General features: G+C 34.7%; 1 protein-coding gene across 1 annotated transcript; it reads left to right on the forward strand.

Annotated features, from left to right (window-relative positions):
- Window positions 1–2,195: 2,195 nt before the first annotated feature.
- On the forward strand, window positions 2,196–14,820 carry LOC138313774 (peroxidase-like protein). The gene is made up of 12 exons (XM_069254075.1): window positions 2,196–2,274; window positions 3,848–3,865; window positions 4,107–4,236; window positions 5,560–5,774; window positions 6,352–6,534; window positions 9,570–9,671; window positions 10,237–10,338; window positions 10,947–11,436; window positions 11,923–12,147; window positions 13,095–13,261; window positions 14,124–14,244; window positions 14,631–14,820. Exons 1-12 carry the CDS (start codon window positions 2,196–2,198, stop codon window positions 14,692–14,694), a joined length of 1,896 nt encoding a protein of 631 aa, XP_069110176.1. The 3' UTR covers window positions 14,695–14,820.
- Window positions 14,821–23,094: the final 8,274 nt, after the last annotated feature.

A 23,094-nucleotide genomic window follows, 5' to 3' on the forward strand; every position in this document is an offset into this window, starting at 1 on the left:
TGCTAAAAGTACATGTAGTTTCAAAGTTTATACATTAAAATAGCAGAATATATCTGAATAAAAAAAGAGAATAGTTTTCATTTCATATCCGAATCATTTTTGAAATGTGGTTTTGCACAACCTCTTCCAAGGTTCATAGCGCTTCCTCACTGTCAACGGCTCACGTATTGGCCGTCTGCTGACCTCGGGTCACAGACAATTGTTCTTTGTGAGGTATTGCTATTGTGAAAAACATATACATTGTACGTCAACTTACAATTAAAGCAAAGCATGCTAACAATCACAATGGGTGCACGCAAGTCACAGTTACACGTTCATCCTGACATTTCCTTAGTCTGCTCTAGATGTTTTTTAAAATCCCTATCATGTTCGTGCATGCCTGACTGCATGACACTATGTTCAGTAGCGTCAGCGGCTCTGTGGGTGTAAACTGGATCATCAAAGTGTATGGTACATACATGTACGTCCACAGAATTTATTTTATGTCTGATCGCACGACATTTTCTTTCCCTGATTTCTATGACCGTTTTAATTCCTATGTAAAATATGACTTTACGGACATATTAGTTTATCGGAATTTACGCCAACCAATCAGCTTTCCTCAACCTGCTCAAAGCCAATCAAATAATACGACTTTCGGAACGAATGCAATAAGCTCCTCTCCTATTGGTCCATCTCAACCAATCAAATACGGCGAGGTTTCCTATTGGCTCACTCTGTCTCTGTAACAGGTTGCTGTTCGATAGTCATTAGGATAAATTGTTCCACTTTCATACATATAGCAACTCCGATCAAAGTTACGCAAATGATTCACAAAGCCAAACATGTTCACTGACTAATCTACCGTGAAACACTATGTATTTGTATTCCGTTGATAGGAAAAAAAAACTGCTTAAGTCATCGTTTAAATTCCGCCGACTGTCAAAGTAGATTAAATGATTCACATTCGTTCCATTTCTAGGACCTATATAAACGTATCCGGGGGTCTTTCTTATTACTTAGTTGGACCTTCTTAGATGGAGTCGTAAATGATACCCGGACAAGTTATTGTACTACACAGGTAATAGAAAATAATCATCATTCTTTACAAGTGTTTGGTAAAGTTACTTATATCTTTCATAGTTTCGGATCAATAATGAAAGTATCAAAATTACAAAACTTTCATCACCAAAAGCTACCAATACATGTACACTCACTGTATTTTGAAAATTACCATGTGTGCAAATGCATAGGTTTATTTGTTTCCGTTTTGGTTTTTATGTTTGGTTGTTTTTTTTTTGTTTTTTTTTGTTTTTTTTTTTTTTTTGTTTTTTGTTTTTTTTGCTTCCCCCCCCCCCTTTTTAGGTGTAACAGTTCATGACGTTTGTAACTTGTACCACTGTGTTTGTGTTGTCCTGTATGGAGATGATCTCTCTAAGCAATGCTAATATCTTATCCTATTGATATTTTGTCAATGAATTGTTTAAAATTGAATAATGCACAGATTTAAATTTTAAGACAAAACTGACCTAAAAAAGAAACTTTTGCAGTATTGTCAAAATTCATGATGCAATTTATTCACTCAACTGTGCAGTGAACACTGAACATACGGTCAAACCAAAAATCTGAACGATGATCCACTCATATCACAAGTTAGAGTTACCAGTAATTTTTAAGATAAGCGACTTGCTAGACATGTTTCTATCTAAGTATTATTACATAGCGTTTAGTCTGTATTTCAACTTATTTCATCAACATTTGTCGGTTTCTATTACATACATTTATGAAAATAGGTAAACCTTTTTGGCCATTTATACCTAGGTGATTTTATTTTTGAATAATGAGTACGAGTAAAAATCTATTGAAAACCATAAAAAAATGATAAATTAAGCTGTGAAAATCATTCAAATAGACAGACTGCATTATAAACATTTATGCTTTTTTTTTATTTGTGCATAAATTTATGCACTGTCTAAGTTTTTATTCCCAGGTCGTATGCATATTTAAATGGAAAAAAAAATACCTGCAAAAGTCACGTTTTTGCTTTTTGGCAGTACTGCCAAACTCATTTTGAGCACTTATTAGGTGTGTAAAATTAAACCTGTGCGTTGTTAGTATTGTAATTTTCCAAATGTTGTTAATTTTTGATGGTGAATCACATTTGAAAAGCTCTTCTTGGATCGTCATTATGATGTTTTTTGTCTTTTTAGGGCATTATGGTAGCCATATTGGGAAGGTTAGCATTAACCTGTATATGTCTCTGCATAGGCTCAATAAGAGCCCAGACGATCACAGGTACGTATTACATTATTTATTTGACTTCAGACTTTTTAAAGATGTGCACCACCGCCGATAGAACATAAACAATATACAACACCTTACTGACAAAACATCAAATAAACGAACTCTTTGTGTGAAGTCCGTTGTGCTGACAGCCAACATTGAAGTTAGTCCACAAAATGTTTACAAATGGTGAAATAAAAGATAATTAAAGGTCAATTGTTCTCTGTTTCATTCAATGCATGCATAATTCGTCATCTTTTTTTATTCATTTCAAACCAATATGTAATATAAAACAAACTTTGTTTGGTATTTTATAGAGATTAACTTACACAACATGCATTTTGCGTTTACGTATTTTACATGAAATCCACAAACACGGTCATTTTATCTAAAATTATAATAAGCAAATATGTTTGTCTTGTGTCGGTTCAGAACCTGGAACGTCTGGTCCATGTTCATCACACCAAGGAGGTGTGCCATTTATCGATGAGTCTGGCAGAACACGTGCATGTGGAAGAAACACGCAGTTTACATGTCCTGATAGTTACACGTGCACGCCTTTAAGCAATATACAATGTACTGGGGGTGTACAACGTTGTGGCGGAGTCTGTTGTCCATGTAATTAGAGCAAATATGAACCTCATCTTTGTATCATGTCTTTACATTGTAGCAGGTTTTAATTGTACATATTGATACGGTCGCCTTCTAGCTTCGCACTAGGAGGTGCATTTAGCTCAGTCGGTTTAAATCCGGGGTCGCTGCCTGTATTAATTTTATGTTCAATAGATTGTAGTGCTTGCAATGTGAGGCAGGGCCCCAACCCCTGCGGCCCTATGTCTGGGAAATTAAAATCATATTTTTAAGATAAAAAAAAAAGAGCGGTGGACCAGTAAATCCGGGGTCGCGGGTTCGAGCCCGGCTGGCAGCACACTACTCTCGCGATGTTACAGAACATTACAATGTTGGCTCCCTTGTGGGTAGGTATCGATTGTTACGTCATTATTTTGTGCGCGCAATTCGCGTAGTTTTCATCGAAAGGTATGACGTTACGCTTACAAACATATGACGTCACACAATCAATATTTACCCACATTGGCAGATAACTCTGTAATATTCAAACACAGAATACATTGTACATTCATACGGATGTCATTATTTTGTGAACAATATGACGCATACAAATGACGTCACAATAAGTACCCACCCGCAAAGGCAGATAACAAATACGGAATAAATGGAATCTTATTATTTTGTTACGTATATACAGTACATTATTTTAACAGATAATCGTTTTACAATTTTGTACTAAAAGTGACGTAGAATTTTATGCCGTCATCTTTAACTCAAACAAATAGCATTATTCACTTTCATTCACGATTTCTGTATTAGGTATTCGGATACCGATGTTGTTGTTTTTTCGCGCGTTTGATCGCTAATTTCTAATCCGCAAATAGGATACATGTATGTGACTAAATTACATATAACCCACATCATGGCCAAGTCGCTAATTTTAAAACCCGCTAGAATGTTTAGTCCAATTCACGAAAATTTTGACACGTGAATATTATGTATTTGCATATTACAGAGTTATCTGCCCTTGCGGGTATGTAATAATTGAGACGTCATGTGTTTGTGAGCGTAACGTCATATTTTTTTGAGAAAAACGACGTGAGTTGCGCTCACAAAATAATGACGTAACAATCGATACCTACCCGAAAGGGAGCTAACTCTGTTATATGCAAAGACGAAATAGCCGGCTATACGGTATCTATGCGGCATCGATGATAGCGTGAGGACTATATCTTACGTATTATTTTTTTTTTTAAACATTTGACGGTTTTCAGACAGGAATACGACGGGACTACTGAGTGCTGCTCAACAATTGGCCGCGTTTGCACCAGGCAGTAACATCACTAGACGTCTGGCTGCACAGTTTACTGTGGCGCGAAGAGCGTTCCTTTCCCTGACGAGCAAGTACGCTTTTCCGAAAACTTAAATATGTTTTATTTTGCAATTACATGTACATCAATTTTATTAGTTCTTACATAGAAAACACTAATTGGATTTTGTAAACGTGCTTAATGATTGTTTTGTTGAGATCATTTTAGCGCAAAACTTACTTTGAGTAAGTTATAGCGCTATGATGATTTCACACATTCGCAAAAATTCCTCTATCAAAGAAAAGCTGGAAAGTAATTTGCGCAAAATGAACGGAAATCTGTGATTACCGCTTAAACATCTTTGTTTTCTGTCACTTAGAAAATAAGTTTGCTTTTATCTGAAACCAATAACTGTAAACAAATAGTTTTCATCATTTCATGTGTGAGTATTCCTTTTGTGTTTTGTTTATTTTATTCTCTTCACTACAAACATTGAATCAGTCGACAAACAGTCGCAATTACACATTATGTTAGAAAAAAATATTAAATATTGATTTTTAATTTTCCATCAAAAGCTGTTTCCTCATCTGAACATCATGGAAATACATATCGTTTATATTCAAAACGTTACCTCCCTTTAACTGTACTTACATCATTATAGCTGTTAATATAAAAAGTAGATTACCTTTTTCTATTAAACAGTTGACTCATACCGACATTATTGTAATAATAGATATGAACGATCATCCTTTTAAGCTTCTCTCTCACAAACTTTTAAAGATGAATAACATTGCAAACGTTAATTATTGCTTTTGTAAAGTTTTTACAAAACAGAAAAGAAAAAAAGTCATACCTGTATATGTAATTATATATATAAATAATTTTTACATGCCAGCCAGAGTCCTCCTCCGTGAGGACAATCAATGTTCAAAGTGGCCTCAACTCTCGTAGCTCATATCAGAACACAAGTATGTTTGTTGCTATCCCCTTCAAGCTGGCTTGGGTGGGAAGGGGGGGGGGTAAACTATTTTCATTATAAATATCGTAACTGTGATCATGACACATAGTTTATTTCGTCGGGCTCAGTTATCGTTGGCGATAAGACCTCGTTGTGATGTTTTGTAGCGAGGCCTTAGAAGGCATACCCTATATGTTGTGTGATGGAGGTATATAATTACACACGTGATTGTGTTCTTATAACAAATAAAGAAACGATATTGTACATCTGTGAGTAGGTCTCAGTAACATACTGCAGTCTCCCAAACAACACACCATTCGGAATAGATCGTTTTTGAATGACTAGTTGTTTATATAAAATTAAATTTATCTATACGTCACAACACATGAGAATCTATTCGATTCCGTTATCGTTGCTAAACTGTAAATTGGTATTTACCTTCCTTTTCTCCATTGACAGTACCAGAGCATCGGTGTCCAGTTTACAAGAGAATCCGGATTTTTTGCGTGCCTTTGCTGCTAGGATTGGACTGTGCCCCTTTGCACCTATCACCATCTGTAATCATTATGATAGATACCGTACAGCTGACGGCAGCTGTAACAATCTACAGAACCCAGAGTGGGGAAAGTCAAACACCAACCAACTCAGATTCCTTCCACCAGAATACGAACAAGGTATCCAATCATTTTTCTCATTATATTATTTGGAATAGAGCTTTTTGATCATAATTGAAAAAAAATCAGAAGTTTACATAAAACGTTCAGAAGTGTTCCTTTCTTTCCTGATGAAATCAGTTGAATTATATCTATACAGATATATACATATTGTGTTGGGGAAAATTTGTTGATGGTGGTACTGATTTATTTTGGGCTCTCGTTTGAGTTCGGAATTATTATTAAACATGGTCATAGTAACACCAAAACCTGTATTGATGATTCGTCTAAGTGTGATACGGCAGCACCAGTATCTATTTGTATGTATATAGATTCCCCGGTTTTCAATGCAATAACAAAATGGAAAACAGAAAGTATTCAATACAATATTCTGTATGCAAAACAAAATCGACGGCAAATATGAAAGAGAGAAAAAGAGACTCTCAGAAATATATCAGCCAAGAGGAGCTGACGTCACCAGCCTTTTAGCCAATCATCTTTACTTTAGTGACGTCACTTACCTTTTTAGCCAATCATCTTTACTTCAGTTACATCATATGCCTTTGTAACAAATCAAAGCACCTCTTGCCTTTTGTAGGGAGTTTGGATGAACCACGCAAGACTGGTGTCGGCGGAGAAGACCTTCCGAGTGCTCGGAAAGTGAGTAATGATGTTTTCCGTGACATCAGCGGTCCTCAACTCTCTGAAGACAATACAGTAATGGTGATGGCTTGGGGTCAGTTTACTGACCACGACTTTATCCGGACACCGATGTCCACTCGTAAGGATATTAATATCACTTTTAATGTTTTAACTATGATAATACGATGTTACTATTTTATTTCCGCCTTCAATATATGAAAGTAAAAAGAAACCTCACAATTTGTTGCAAAAAATATTCCATTACCCTTAATGTTAATATTATTCTGAATATGTTAGTTATATTTGATGTTTTCTAAATGTGGGGTAACCCGGGTTTTTTGCGAATTCTTTATATCACTGTTATAAAAGTATTTACGAAATATTTACATATGCGTTTGAACTGAATGTGTCGCGAAATTAAGCTAATAAATGTGTGTTTCGCGTAAAAAATGATTTAAATGTACATAACTATCAAAGTTACTGGGCGAATATAATGTGGTTTATATTAAGTAAAATTTATCCCCGAAAATCATAGTTAGCAGCAATAACACGATTCCATTTATGGTGTTGAGAGAAATGGTATTCCTGTTCAACTTGAAACACTTATATTGTACTGTTAGCAAGAACAGAATGATTCTCAATATGTCATCTTTTGATTTGTTTGTCTCTTTGTTTGTTTGATTATTCAACGTCCTATTAACAGACAAGGTCACGTACGGACGGCCTCCCATGTATGCGTTGTGTAGTGTGTGTAAAGTGCGAGGTGTGTGTTTTGGGGTATTTACGTGTTGTATCTTCTTGTATAGCGAAACTGTTGTCCTATTTATTGTGCTATATCACTGAAGCATGCCGCCGAAGACACAAAGCAACACATCCCATCCGATCACATTATACTGACAACGGACGAACCAGTCGTCCCAATCCCTAATACTGAGCACTAAGCAGGAGCAGAAATTACCAATTTTATAGACTTTGGTATGTCACGGCCAGGGGACAGAACCCAGAGATACAGAACATAGGCACCTACGAATAAGGTATGACAGACGTCATTTGAGTCAGGAAAGCGATCTGATACATTATGTTGACTATTCTGGAGATTAAATTTGGGTTCTTTGGTGAAAAAAATAGTAATTTAAGAATACTGTAAACCTCCGTGCGATTTACCTTCTCGATAGTTGCGATCTAAATAAATTCGCGAAAGTTTATCTGCGCGAACTTCCATCTATATCATATCCACGAATTTTAATCTTCGCGAACTTGTTTTGAAATAAAGATCGCGAAATGTAATTGCCGCGAAAGAGAGTTTGATTACAGTTTACAGAACTTGGTCACACGTACAAATAAGTATTCAATTTCGGATATTAATTTTTAATGTTAATTTCTTTTGTCATTTTTATGAAGTAAGGTATGAAGTATTCATGAAGAAATGATGTCTGAAGCATTTCAGATGCTTTAGTTATATAACACGTGTTCTTTATCTGTCGTACACAGTGCCTGATGGTGAACCGATCCCATGCTGTTCAGCTGACGAAAGTAACAAGTTTGTATTTTTAGATAACTTTGTCTATTGATCATGTTCTGAACTTAATCATAGTATAATTTTTGAAGAAATTTTCATAATTGTCATATGTGCCTAATGCCATTTTAAATAATGCAATCCAGAAATTAAATGATAAATCCATGTTAGCGACAAGAAAACAATATATCAATTGGGCTCATTTACCTAATGCCATTTTAAATAATGTTCTCCAGAAATTAAAAGATAAATCCATGTTAGCTACAAGAAAACAATATATGAATTGTGCTCATTTGTTTCGAATGTTTTGATTTCCATCCTGATGTTCATCAACTGACCAATAACCTATTTTCAGTCCCGAATGTATTCCTATCACAATTCCTGCGGGCGATCCACATTTCACCAGTGACTGCATGCCTGTATCTCGATCATCGCCTGGTTCTCCTTCCGACTGTAGTTTTGGTTTGTGTTTTGATGTCATTTTCTAAAACTGTACTGTTTCAATTTTTTGACACTTTTATTTTTATTGTTATAGAAAATTGTCTACTATTTCAGCACATTATATTTGTATAACCCAGTATTACACCCAGCACATTATATTTGTATAACTCAGTATTACACCCAGCACATTATATTTGTATAACTCAGTATTACACACATTATATTTGTATAACCCAGTATTACACCCAGCACATTATATTTGTATAACCCAGTATTACACCCATCACATTATATTTGTATAACCCAGTATTACAGTCAGCACATTATATTTGTATAACCAAGTATAAACACCCAGCACATAATATTGGTATAACCCAGTATTACACCCCACATTATTTAAGGAATGATTTTTATTTTTTGTTGTTTACTGGTGTGTAAACTGCATTTTTTGTACATATATTTTAAATGACGCGCGTCAAAAATGCAGTTTACACACCAGTAAACAACAAAAAATTAAAAACATTACCTATATTTACATTTCGACCGACCATTTCATTTAAATTTAGTGTTCCGGTGAAATGAACCTTCGTTTTTTCAACGTTAAACGATTGATGGAACGCTAGTAATTGATGGAATCGCGAAACAGCTGGCTCCAATTTGGCGGGAACATGTGTCAAGTTCCGGGAGTAAATAAAATATAGTTCCACAATAACTTTATCGTTTTTAATTCATTTATTCCATATGTTTTCATTTTTTTCATTTTTTAATATTAACACAATGCTTCCCATTGCATTCAAACTGATGTTGATATCGAACCCTTGTAATGGCATATATTTTAGCCTAACCGGATGCGCATTCACATAAGGGCGGAAGTCAGTGTTTTAGTTTGTGTTGCGCAGCAGCCCCTCTGCGTTTACGCAAGTGTAAACGATCGCCCGCACAGTAATTATAAGGAAATGAAAACGAAAATGTAAATTTATTTGTATAACCCAGTGTTACACCCAACACATTTATTTGTATAACCCAGTATTACGTCCAGCACATTATATTTGTATAACCCAGTATTATCCAGCACATTATATTTGTATAACCCAGTATTACACCCAGCACATTATATTTGTATAACCCAGTATATCACTCAGCACCTTATATTGGTATAACCCAGTAGAGAGGTATGAGAGGTCAAACATGTGTTGATAGGTCTGTATTGACTTTAGGTTACAGGGAACAGGTTAATGTTCTGACGTCATATATTGATGCTTCCAATGTTTATGGATCTACACAGGAAGAACAGAACACTTTAAGGACTTTCACAGATGGTATGTTCTACAATATTGATATTATACATTTTTTCGTTTATTTGTTTTCGTTTTATATACATTTGTACCTTGAGCAAACAAAATTTTTTTCCTAATTTATTTTAATTTTTCTATTTATTTTAAGTTACATATTAAATTTGACACACTATATTCTAGTTCAAATTATTCTGTTTTTCTATCGTCGTTTTCTATGGTGTATGAACTGATAAATTTTAGAATTCCTCCCTTACAGAAACGATGGAATGCTCACAATACAACCTACTGTCTCTATGAGACTATTGCGTATTTGCATATAACAGAGTTATCTGCCCTTGCGGGTATGTAAATTGATTGTGACATAACGTATCTGTGAGCGTAACGTCATTTTGTTTCAAACCAACTAAAGACGTGAGTTTTGCTCACAAAACAATGGCGTTGCATTGTATACCTATACGCAAGGGAGGGGGTGGGTAACTCTGTAGTATGCAAATACAGAATATATTCATGTTTTGATTTTGGCGACATTGAGGTAATGTCTATGGAATCACATTTAGGGAAAATGACCTTTTTTGCTATTTTATTACAGGTAAAATGAAAACGATTGGAAGAATGTTACCAGATGCAGGAGATGATATAAAGTGTCAGAAACCGCCAGGAATCCAGCCCGATCCCTACTGTTTCCTGGCAGGTGACTATACATGTATTACCGTTATGATATATCAGAGGTTCTTCCCTTCGTTTCAAGTAACTCGGATAGATCTTAATCAGGTTTTGTAATGGACACAGAGAATGTAAAATTGAAGTGAAATCATAGTTAGAATTCTTCTGTTCAGGAGATATTCAAGCAATACTACACGAACTTTGGATAAGCAGACAGTGTAATGTTGTACAGTTAAGATCAAATTCCTTGATGTGTGTGTCGCTGACGTTAGCTGTTCTAATGCAAAACTATACAGAATTGTATTGGCAGTGGGAAAATGAATAGCCAGGTTGGGCTTCTATATGTGAATTTTTTTTAACCAAATCGTAATCGCCCAAGCAGAAAATGTGCGAAATAGAAGCCAGCGCAGGAAATGATTTTATGTACAGAACAATGCAAAACTATATAGAATTGTATTAGCAGCGGGGAAATGAATAGCCAGGTTGGGCTTCTATATCTGTTTGTGAATGTTTTTTTAACCAAATCGTAATCGCCCAAGCAGAAAATATGCGAAATAGAAGCCAACACAGGAAATGAGTTTATGTATAGAACACTTAACAAATAAATGCTGATATTATATTATTGTGTATTTTCAGGGGATAGACGGGTGAACATTGTCCCGAGTCTCGCCACTACTCATAACTTATTTGTGTCGGAACACAACAGGATTGCGGGTAAACTCAAAAATCTTAACAACCATTGGAACGACGAGAGAGTATTCCAAGAAGCTAGGAAAATCGTTGGAGCTTTGATACAACAGATAACTTACGGAGAATACCTTCCCGTTATGTTAAATGAACAAATGAGGACGACTTACAAGCTTAATCTAAACCCCGGTCACATGGACGAGTACGTGCCAACGGCTAATGCTGCTACCAGCAACGCTTTTGGTGCTGCTACATTCCGAATGGGGCACACACAGATACCGCGTACTCAGAGTTTAATGAATGCGGCTAATATTTTGACGGAAGTCAACCATTTAGAACAGACCTTTAACACGCCAACCATGGTCCAGCATATCAATGGTGAAAATCAACCAAGTATGTTCCGATGGCTGACGAGAGAGCCAGCTGCCAAAACTGACAGGTATTTTTTTCATTTTATATATACGTATCTGTTTTCAGAACTTTGTGAGTAAAACATAATTTATTACGTATATAATATATATGCATACGTACTGAACGATAACTTATATTTGTGGTCTGCGAGTAACTATTATTTTCACGGCAATTTATTTTCATCACTATTTCATTTTCAACAATACCACTATTTCCATGGTGATCTAATTTCACGGTCACAGTTTTTAAAAAAAGTTCTAATGTACTTTTCGCTATTTATATTCGCACGTGAAATTAATTGGTTTACGATAGTTTCGCTTTGTCATGGTGATTTATTTTCGCGAATTACCGTCTGACATATACGCTGTTCAAATTAATAGACTATTCTTAACTGTGATGAATGCTTTTTTACGAATAATGGTTGACATATTACTATATTACGCGAACTTTTAATCGGGCGCGGGAATGAGTTGTTTTATATATTCACAAATATTTCTTGTATTAACAAAAACAGAATATTCGAGCCTGCCATCCGTGACCTGCTGTTTGTGGACTTTGAGCCGCAAAGTTTCGACCTAACTGCTTTGAATTTACAGAGAGGAAGGGACCACGGACTGCCAAGTTACAACAAATGGAGGGAATGGTGTAAATTACCTAAGGCTACGAACTTTGGGACAGCCCCTGGAGGACTTGTCGACCACAGTAGTGACAACGCTAACAGACTCAATAATGCGTACAAGTAAATATGATACTGTTTGTGTACGCTCTTCTTCAAATACCTATTGTACCTGTACGATTTCCATGATATAAATCAAGAATGTGTTGGCGTTTATGAAAAGATAATTTTGTTTATGAACGAGAAATGATCACAACACCCTTAAAACAATCACCGTGGTTTAGCTTTGAGATGATTAATTGAACATCCTCTTAACAGCCTGGGTCATTTAAGGACGTAAGGCGGTGGAAATCCAGAATACACGGAGAAATATCATCGATCAGCGGCCAGTACCTGGCAACTGCCCTCACATGGGATTCGACCTCGTGTCAGAGATGGAGGGCATGAAGTAATTTGTTGGAAGATCCTTAGCTTAAGACCCATTACCTTTCCAAAACGCATTCCTTTTCATGTTTAAAATATCAAACGAGATTGATACTAATGTAGAGTCGCAAGTAATAAGCTTGACTACACTTTGTTAAGACCTTCTGAACAATGTGAATAAACTAAATCAAAGGTCAATTTTTATAATACGGGTCATATTATGTTTCCCGCCGTCGTCCTAATTAACGAGCGTTGGTTGACTATTACTGCGCTACATGGCATTACGGCGAATTGTATCTTCATTTTAACATAGATCACGCACGGAAACTTTCATTTGTTTGGTGTTGTAACCTCACCTTTGGTCATCGATATAAATTTTCTTATGTTATCATTGTTTTAAAGAAACTTATAATTTTTGTTTTGGAAAGGTAGTAGGCATTTAACCACTTGGTCAACACAACCCTTAATATTTTGAGAATTAATGCCACACCAGTCTACATGTATCATACTACTATCATGTGTCTACATGTTTTCACATTTCCTCGATATCACCCATCTTTTTCTAATTCCTTTACTTTCCATTATCATATGTTTTTAAATATTGCTTATTTCTGTAATCTTTTTAAAATATGTGTTATATTACTTAGCCACGTAGATGATATCGAGCTGTTCGCTGGCGGAGTAACAGAAGAACATGTACCCGGGGGAAACATAGGCCCAACATTTGCCTGCATGATGGCACGCCAATTCAAATACTGGAAAATAGGAGATCGATTCTGGTATGAAAGACCAGGCAAAACCGGCTTCACCAAAAGTATGTATGAATAAGTCACAAAAACAATACATATTGAAGCTTAGTTATGGAAGAAATGTCTAAGAAATTATTGTCGTGATTGTTAAAAGACTCTTTGTTTAAAGTGTTGGGTATTTCAGCTACAGTTTCCTCTTTTTGATCTCGCTATCTCGCATTCTCGACTTGGAAGTCACTTGAAAGTCGAGGTTGCGAGATTTTGAAGTGGCCCCAACTGGCCACCATATTATTCCATTTTATTTCCGAGATAGGTTTAAAATTCGGTGAGTTTTATCATTCGGTGAGAGTCACTTTGGCGTTCTCGTAATATTTGAAAGTAAAATGTTTAATATATAAGTGAAGTATTCTGCATTTGCATATTACAGAGTTATCTGCACTTGCGGGTAGGTATTGATTGTGACGTCATGTTTTTGTGAGTGTAACGTCAAAACTTTCGGGGAAAACGGCGTGAATTGTGCTCACAAAATAATGACGTCACAGTGGGTACCTTCCAGCAATGGAGCTAACTGTAAAATGCAAAGACGGAATAGCGGTAGTGCGTTAACATTTTAAATAGGTTGCTATGGTCGGATTACCATGATATACCTGCCTTAGCGACCACCTGTGCATAAATACCACTTATTTTTTAAGAGTACTGTACTTTCTTTGGGTCCCATTTTGTAACACAATTTGTCATATGTAAAAATACTATTAGGATATATAGCTCATTTAAGACAGGTTTCACTATACAGATATAGGGTTTCTAACACTGTGGCGTTGTTTAAGCATCCAAGTTTCCTTTCATCTTGGATAAGATATATGGTTAATGGTGTATATCTGTACTAAACTGTATACATCTTGCTAATAATTGATATGAATCTTTCAGAGCAACTCAAACAGATAAAGAAAGTATCACTGGCGACAATAATATGTCAGAATATGAAAAAATATGCGAAGAAGATTAAATTGATACAAAAAGATGTCTTCCGAAAGGTGGATGCTGATAGGTAAGAGCATGCTAGTAGTCCAGCCATGTCCCGAAGGACACAATCGCTATTTCTCTACTTCCTTTGCTAGGCTTGTAGAGTTGTTGTATCTGCATGTCCTTCTTCTAGCTCTTTACAGACTTGTCACGTTTAAATTCTCAGTTTTTACTTCTGTCAACGGCTTAATACTAAATGCCAGATATCTTGGCAAAGTCCTAAAACCCCTCAGCCAATTTCAATAAGTAGTAAATATGTGTTTAAATACTTGATAAAAATGGGTATTCATTTTTCTATGATTTTCAATTGAGAGAGTGTTGTCGTTATAAATTGTATTACCATCGGTTTTGTATATGGATAACTGTTTTAGATTATATTATAAATATTGATGCTTCCCTTTGTTTTTGCAGTAACCCTCTGGTGAAGTGCAAAAATCTGAAACGAATGAATTTGAAAAAGTGGAAGGAATACTAATCATATTTGTCGAAACACGGAACATCGGTCTTGACATCATATTAGTTCTTTACCAGACGAGATGGAAACGCGTTTACTGAAAATTTTATTAAATACAAAATTCAGTTTTTCTTTTTGTTATTTCAAACAGCCATTCCAGAACATCTATTTTAAATAATAATAACATTTATTCATTTTAAATTTCCTTTTTTCCAATGTTATTTATTATGGAATACTTAACTTGCCATCTAAGTATAATCATCACTTTAATAAAAGATTGAATTCACCCGAGAGTAACCGTGTCCCTGAAAGTGTTTAACACAACTGACTGTCCTAATATTGAGAATAAGTTAATGAAATCTCCAGGAACATAGAATAATTTAATTGATAACGATGGTTGACTTTTATTAATATAATAATTTCATTTGAAGTTGAAATATCCGTTAATGATATCATGCATTAGCTTGTAAGACAGTTGTAACAGGAACACGAATAATACCATTCTTATAAACTGAGAGACAAACAAAAAACAAAACAGGGATTTAATTTTAAACTATTAATTCTTTACATATAGAATTATGTTCCTTGAAACAGCAGATATTAAATTACGAATTCAATGACTACATATTTAATATTTATAATTACATATCATACCTATATACCATACAATTAATACAAATTTCTTCCTTCATTTGAACTATACATTACTGAAGTACTGCACATTTTAAAATAAATGTATAGTCAATACCAATTACAATCAACCAGTTTAATTGTTTATCTAGGAAAACTGACAACCAGGAATGCATGCATACATGTACTACGTGTAATACGTCCTTTTTCTGTTAATCAAAAGTTAGAATCTAGAAAAATTGAATTGGTCAAAACTAATCTCTGCTGAAAATTGGAGAGTGTTGTAAAAGTTGTCTCAGGGTAAATTTTGATACTTACTTATATACATATATGCATGGTTTGGTTAAATAATTCATGATACTTATTGTGGAGCATAAAATGTTCACAAATTTAGGCATAAATGCATAGAATAATTGTACTAATGTAATATAAAGTACATCGAAGGTATTGAAACGAAATTCGTCCTCGTCTCTACTTGAGGGTTCCTTACTCAAGTCTTTTATACTGGGTTGTGATCACAGATCATCTGATTAGCCATTTATTGGAAAGAACAACTCAACGCCTCAATACAAGTTCATACATATAATTCTGGTTCTCCAGATACAGAGTCACACTCTCTGTCGCTCTAATTACTGTATGACTAGAGATTGTGCCATAATATAGAAGTTATAAATGGTAGCGAGTACAAATGTACGATTATCTAAATTGATAGTTGAACTCCCTGTTATAATATATGACTTGTCTTTTTATAATGAAACAATAAAGTGATACATGTAACTAAGATGCAATAGCAACAATCGCGACAACAGAATAAAGATACAAATGTAATAGTAGCTCAGTAGATTTAGTTAGAAGTTTATAGAAATTGATCAATATGCATCAATTTCACTATTACAAGATTTACACAAAAATATATTGTAATAGGTATATAAGATAACCCTAGTCTCTTGTATTTAACAACTGTAATTCTCTACAATTATTTATGGTAATTGATCAATGTATCAATTTTCCTATTACAAGATTCACAATATGGCGGATATTTTAGCCAATGACACGCTTCTTGCCAACCAATTATCTCACGTACAATCTGATATCACATACATTTACCATCTGATAGCATGGTCATTTTGATAAAAACATTGCCATTTTACATGTACTGCTAATCATTTACAATTCAACCGTTATTACACGTATACGTTTATTCCATGTAAACACACCAGGCAAGGGGTACAGTTCAGTAACATAAACACACAACAGCTGCTCGTCAGTCGGCTGATCTCAAATGAACGTTCATTACAGTATGATAAATATAAATTGTCCCCACGCTGCCTGTCACTGTCATCAAACCTTACCCATTCAGATAATTTTGCATCAATTTTATTTTTCAACAGAAAGATTTATCCTATGTTTTGTTGCTAGTCATGGAGAGTCATGGAAGTGAAATAAGAACACAAAAAACTCCCAACTTGCCACCGTCTTTCGAATTGGTGAGTTGGTAAATCCCAAACAAAGAATATTTAAAGGATGGCCGTATCGTAACATTACACTTTCTCAACAATTTTAGATAGATAACTTAAATGTTAATTTTCATCACGCGGATCGTCATATGATTCCATCAGCATTCTAATTACCGCGTAGGAATTCGAATTCACTCGCACTATACAAAACAGCTTAATAGTGAAAGGAATCTTCGTTATTAATATTATTGACTCACTCCTCCCGCCATTGTGTACAACAACTGGCGTCCATTCTTTAGTTCTCACGTATAATTAGTTTACGGTTATCCCTTACCTCATTGTCGCATAGATGTGTCACATTGCCTTCGATCTCATTGTCGCATTGACATTCCACTGTCCTCCTAATCTCACCATTGTATAATAACCTATTATTACTTTCATTCAGTCGTAATATGGTTGTATTATGTTCGATGGTATATTTAGACTGCAGACATAAACATCTGCTAACGAGTATGGCTTAACTATATATATGTAGTAAGTATATAATCAAGCAAAATATTAGGTGAAACATATATATTCAAACGGTAACAGCTGATCACCAAAACAAGCGCGTCATCTTCTAACATACTTCTTTTCATTTCATATGCTGACTCAGGCCTCTGCAAACAAAATCTGAGATAAGATGAAAAAATGTCAAACTGATTTAAGAATGAAGCTTTTATTTGGTGTGCATTTTTATAATTGTTTTCACGAAGAACTTTTATCTGTCCTTTAATTGACGCGATAGAAATAATAAAAAAAAAATAGAAAATATCAAAAATATCAGTATTATCTGATGAAATGATCTAATCAAATGAATTTAGGTTACTTAAAGGACTCTGTTGGTATTAAAATAAAGTTATATTGATATATCACGATATATCGTCTCACCTCTAATGGACCCTATCACACATGACAAACGGTTCCTCCTATCTAAATAAACCCAGAGTCAGATATAAAAGTTTGAAGGCAAAAAACGAAGATTGTTTCCCGACATTGTAGGTCTACTCTGGTGCAGTGTTATAGGTACTCGAAAAGCGAATCATGTATGTATCTAGAAATGCTTCACTGCAGTACAATGACAACCGTGAGAGAACGAAACAACAACAAAATAGAACAGGTTATCAAGATAAATGCATCAATGAAACACCAGCCATATTATTCGTAAGAAGATAATATGACTGAAGGCAAAGCCTTAAAGGGCGCACCCAGATGATTCAATACCATTAATTATGCACTGTTAAAAAGTTCAATAAATGGAAATAACGAAGCCGAATTTTCTATTTATTTAGTTATTCATTTATTCACACTCTATCCTTGTCCCAAGACCCTCTTTGAGAAGAAAATCCACATAAGAGAAGGAAGAAATTTTTATTTCCGTAATAGATATTTCGTTTTTGGTCAGCTGATTATATTGAAAGATGGTCTGTCACTTGAACGCTTGCAAATAAAGAGCAATAGCAGTGAGCTTCTGTCGGATGAAGATTACGTTCGTCGGATCATAAAAGCGTTTGAACAGCTTGATTATATAATGAGCTGACTTCAAAGCATTGCATTCACGCTGATGTGATTTTTCACAGTGGGTAAAAATGGCGGCCGCAAACTGAAGCTGTCAGTTTGTAGGATTGACTTTTGAAGATTGAGTCTCTTCTTATATTTTCATGTATGTGTTGCCTTAGAAGTGCTTCGCACTTCGTGCCCTTCGTGCGCCTTATTATCTGTCCAATCCGATTATGACTCCTTTGATGACTTGGATTAGTAGAGATATATACAATCAAACTGTATATAATATGAATATAAGGCAAAGCCTCAGAAGAGCGCAGTTCCATGTCATGTAAATACAGGATTATATAACATCATACATTTATATTGTCTACATTTTTCTACGAGATTAACAATAAAATATATTTCATTGACATGCACAGGATATCAATAGTTAGAAAGAATTCGATATAATGCAAATGGAATAGTTCAATTTACTTTTCATCAGATGCAGAGAAAACTTGGCAATATGCCACACATGTTATAACAAATACGCGGGAATCAATGCCGTCATCTTTGGCGTCAGGTTTTGTGACGTCACTGCTGACGGTGCTGTGCGCTTGAGAACATACAGAGTATATAATATATTTGACCAATACATTTGTTGCATTGTTCTTGTATATGTGTAAGTTAAAGTAATTTTTAAGCGTATCCCGATGACACGTTTCGTCTAGTACAGAAAATTTCAAATCTCGTCGTGCTGATAACGAGAATTAAAACATGGCTGCCTGCATGGAGGCGCGAGACTTTTCCCGCAGGACACAATTTCAAAGTCCAAGGGATACTGGAATATATTGGAATCTATATGCTCACACACGTGTTATGGTTAGTAGAGCTTCGCTCTACGCGGCCAAAGAGCTGCGCTCTTATTATTTGGTTGAGGTCAATGTCCGGTTTTATCTACCCAAAAATATATATTCATTGATTATTTGAGTTTTAATAAACTGTGCTGTGTAAATGTGCACAATGTGCAAAAAGTGTAGAAACCTTCATATTTTAATATTTTTTTCTTTATTTTCCTACAAAATCTTGCTTTCTGATTACCGATTCATTTTTTCATGCCACGATGAAAGAACAAAATCCGAGAATGACGCGGAAACTAGACATTTTCGTGACGTGACAATAGAAACATTGACGTTGCGTTATTATTTGGAAAATTGAACCTTTGGAAAACCAATGGAATCATATGTGTAAACGTATCTTATTTCATCAAATAGTCTGGGAAATTAATCATCAGCATTTATGTCACAATTTTCTTTTTAATTTCATTGGGGTATGAACGAAATTTTGGTTTCAAACTGTGTGAACCCGCGGACGCATTCCCCTACTCGAAAGTTTACAATTAAACATTGATGTCACAATTTTTTAATTTTATCGGGGTATGAAGAAATTTTGTTTTAAAAACTGTGTGAATCCGACCGCGATGAAATTAAAAATTGTGACATCATAAACTTTTGAGTAGGGAAATGCTTAACCATGAACTGTATATTTCAAAGTTACCACCGTTTTGATATCAGACCGTGCTAGATAAACATACAAAACTTTCGAGATTTACTATTTACTTACTTTGGCAAACAACACAAATCTTAACATCAGAACGAACTACAGGTGATATTTCAACCAGGAGTGCTAAGACCAGAACAACTTTCAGTATGTTGTAGATTATTTGGGCGTCATTTGCTTATCACTAAAATTCGTAGTTTTAACTCTTTTATCTTTATCATTATGTCATGTTTGTTCAACTATATTGATTCAAAACCTGGAAAACAACTAAGACGATCCAACAGGAGATCCAGGCATTCTATAACAACTGTATCCGACGCATCTACAATATCTGATTGCCTGGGATGATTAGAATATCTGTGCGGGACAGACGCAAATGGTCAAGCAGATTCTGGGAAGAGAATAATACTGTATTGGCGATAAGAAAGTTGGCAATTATCACTACATGCTAAGCCATGATCTGGAACCGTCAATAAAATAGAAATAGTGTATATATCAGGCTGGTTTCCTTGTTATGCCTGTTGATATTGTCCACCTTTCATTTTTGTTTCTATTTTGTGTTCCCATGGAGCTCCAAATCCCTTCAACTAAGCTACATGAATCTTTCGTGATATATTAGAATTATGCCCTAGTTGTGCGTTGTACTATTATATAGAAACACATTCAAACACATTTATGGCATATCGTTGCACTTGTGGACCTAACGGAAATCCGGCTTGAGTATAACGTACACGTTATAATTGCTTACTCGTATAGCTGTACGGTTAAGAATTTCAACGGTTTCAATCAAAATCGGGTTTTTTTCGTTTATTTATTTATTTATTTATTTATTTATTTAAGTACAATTATATTTATTTTTTCGTATGAAATGTCGAACTCTAGATTCATGTACTAAATGACTTTATATGAATGTTTGCTTCACCGATTTGACCTTGTAAATGTAGCCTTGTAGCCTTGATGATTGTCCATCTGTGTTGAGACGTCATGGAAAAATTTCTACAACAACTGAGATGAGATGTAAACTGATCGTTGGATTATTATATAATTCAAGCATTAATATGTAACCTACTTATTTCTGACATTGAATTTATCCCTGTTTCTATGGATCAAAGGATTACATTTTTGTAACATTGCTGAACACATATGTACGATTCATATTGAAATGTCCACGTATATGGTCTGAGTGTGGACAATGAGTGCATACCGCAACACGTTGTAAGTATTTATTATCACTGTTTAAAATGTCGTGTAGTGCGATATTTTTCATATCTATCCATCCTGTCGGCATCCATCAGTCGGTGTCTTAGACTTCAGCGAACAGGTATAGTTTTAAAGCATTGTTTTTAAGTTTAATTTTGTCCTTGAAATTTTTCATAAAAGAACAGATGTGATTTTTCGAAATTTATCAATTTTGTTAAAATGTGATGTTGTCTTTCACACCTTTTTTATTTTTAGATTAAATATGATATATTTTTCTTCTCATGTATTAATTTAAACGCTCATCAATTTATTTAAGCATCGATGTCACTCCTAGCTTCATTAACTTTGTATGTAGACTAACATCGGAAAGATCTTGGAACAGGTCGACAATCAGTTTGATTCGGCGGTAATTTACGGAGTTATTGCCCTTTGCAATGACACTTATTGGACTTTGACTGTTTATATCAATCTTTTATTGATATTTCAATTTTATTTCACTCTTAAAAGCAACTCCTGAAAAGATCTGTAAGTGACATAACAACAGACACAACTAGGAACACTACATTTGTAAATACAGGTGATAGAATATAAGACTCTATGAAGGATAGGGATATTCTACCCAAGGGTCACAAAATGTAGTTAACCCGAGGCTTGCCGAGGGTTTTGCAACATTTTGTGATCCCGAGGGTAGAATGTCCCTATCCTTCATATCCACTTATGAAAGAGTATTTTTCTTTCATACCTCGACGTTTTATTGCAATTTTACAACTATAATATCCCGCCATTTTGAAATAAATTCGAAGAAATCCACGGCTGAAAGTCAATTAAAAAATTACGTGATATTTTCAAGAAAAATTCCGTTGTTTGCATTTGTTATAGTAAAACCAGTCAAGTTTGTTATAAACCATGTTAAAATTTTACCGAGAAAATAGAAATTTTGTTGACGCCGTGACGTCACGAGGCTTTATTGCATGGGTAGCCATGTAATACAGCCTCAGGCGGCATGAGTGTATTGCTCTAGACCAGCCAGTATTACACTCGTATGTATGAAAGAAAATATCATGTTAACTTAAAAATTCATTAAATAATAGTTTTCATCTTTAAAAGGACTATCTTTGTGGATCACCAACTTGTAGCTATGGTAATGCTCACGAAATACTGCAGCATTATTTGTTCTTGACTGTGTGAATTATGATAATCCACGCAGAACTCTAAAAGATAAATTATTTGATGATAACCACAACCACTACAATATAGATAAGATTCAATCAGGTTGTTTTGACTGTGATGATCAGGCCAATAAATATATATTTGAGAGTACTATTGAGTTTGTAAGAGCCAAAAATAAATTTCCGAACAAATGATGCAGTATATAAAATCTGTATTGTTGAATACAATATAACAAATATAATAATACATTGACTGTATTTCAAAAAAGTAAATAGTCATATCAGTGTAACTGATCACTGGTTGCCGTTCCTCCATACAGATCTAAAGGGTGTTTCGTTTGGTATCTTGTATACTTTATTCTTGTATGCATTATGAATTAATTATAATAATTACTATGCAGTGTTGTTTAGAAGATAGCTAAGATATTTATTAGTTATAAACTTGAGTATGAATCTGTGGTGATGGATAGATTTAATCACCATCTTATACGTATGTCCTTCTTTATTTTCTAACACTATAATTAACAATATAATTACATTACAGCTAAATGTAGCTAAACCAATATGTAAAACCTTGTAGGTGTAAACATAAATCTTTCTGAGAGAATTCATCGATACAGCAAAACTGACTTACTCCGGTTGAATGGTGAATACATTTAATGTTTATTTTGAAATTTCGCCTGAGGCTAGTTACAACTTTAGGCCTATGTATAACGTGACGCTACCCTACGCCTGTTGCCTGTTGTTCGACCCCTTTTCAAATACCTTTAAAATAAAATTTGTTGAAATTGAAAAAAATGTATCACTAAATGTCCATTCTCATGTTGATGTGAGTATGGGTGTTGATATGGTTTTTCCCGTTTTAGAGATAATCGCCGACA

Source organism: Argopecten irradians, chromosome 2 (assembly GCF_041381155.1).
Source record: "Argopecten irradians isolate NY chromosome 2, Ai_NY, whole genome shotgun sequence".
Taxonomy (NCBI): domain Eukaryota; kingdom Metazoa; phylum Mollusca; class Bivalvia; order Pectinida; family Pectinidae; genus Argopecten; species Argopecten irradians.

Excerpts from the sequence above, each read along its gene's own strand:
- LOC138313774 (XM_069254075.1), top strand. The coding sequence starts at position 2,196 with ATGGTAGCCATATTGGGAAGGTTAGCATTAACCTGTATATGTCTCTGC. Across the intron at positions 6,535-9,569 it reads CCGGACACCGATGTCCACTC|GTTACAGGGAACAGGTTAAT; the intron begins GTAAGGATATTA and ends TATTGACTTTAG. Across the intron at positions 13,262-14,123 it reads CAAAACCGGCTTCACCAAAA|AGCAACTCAAACAGATAAAG; the intron begins GTATGTATGAAT and ends TGAATCTTTCAG.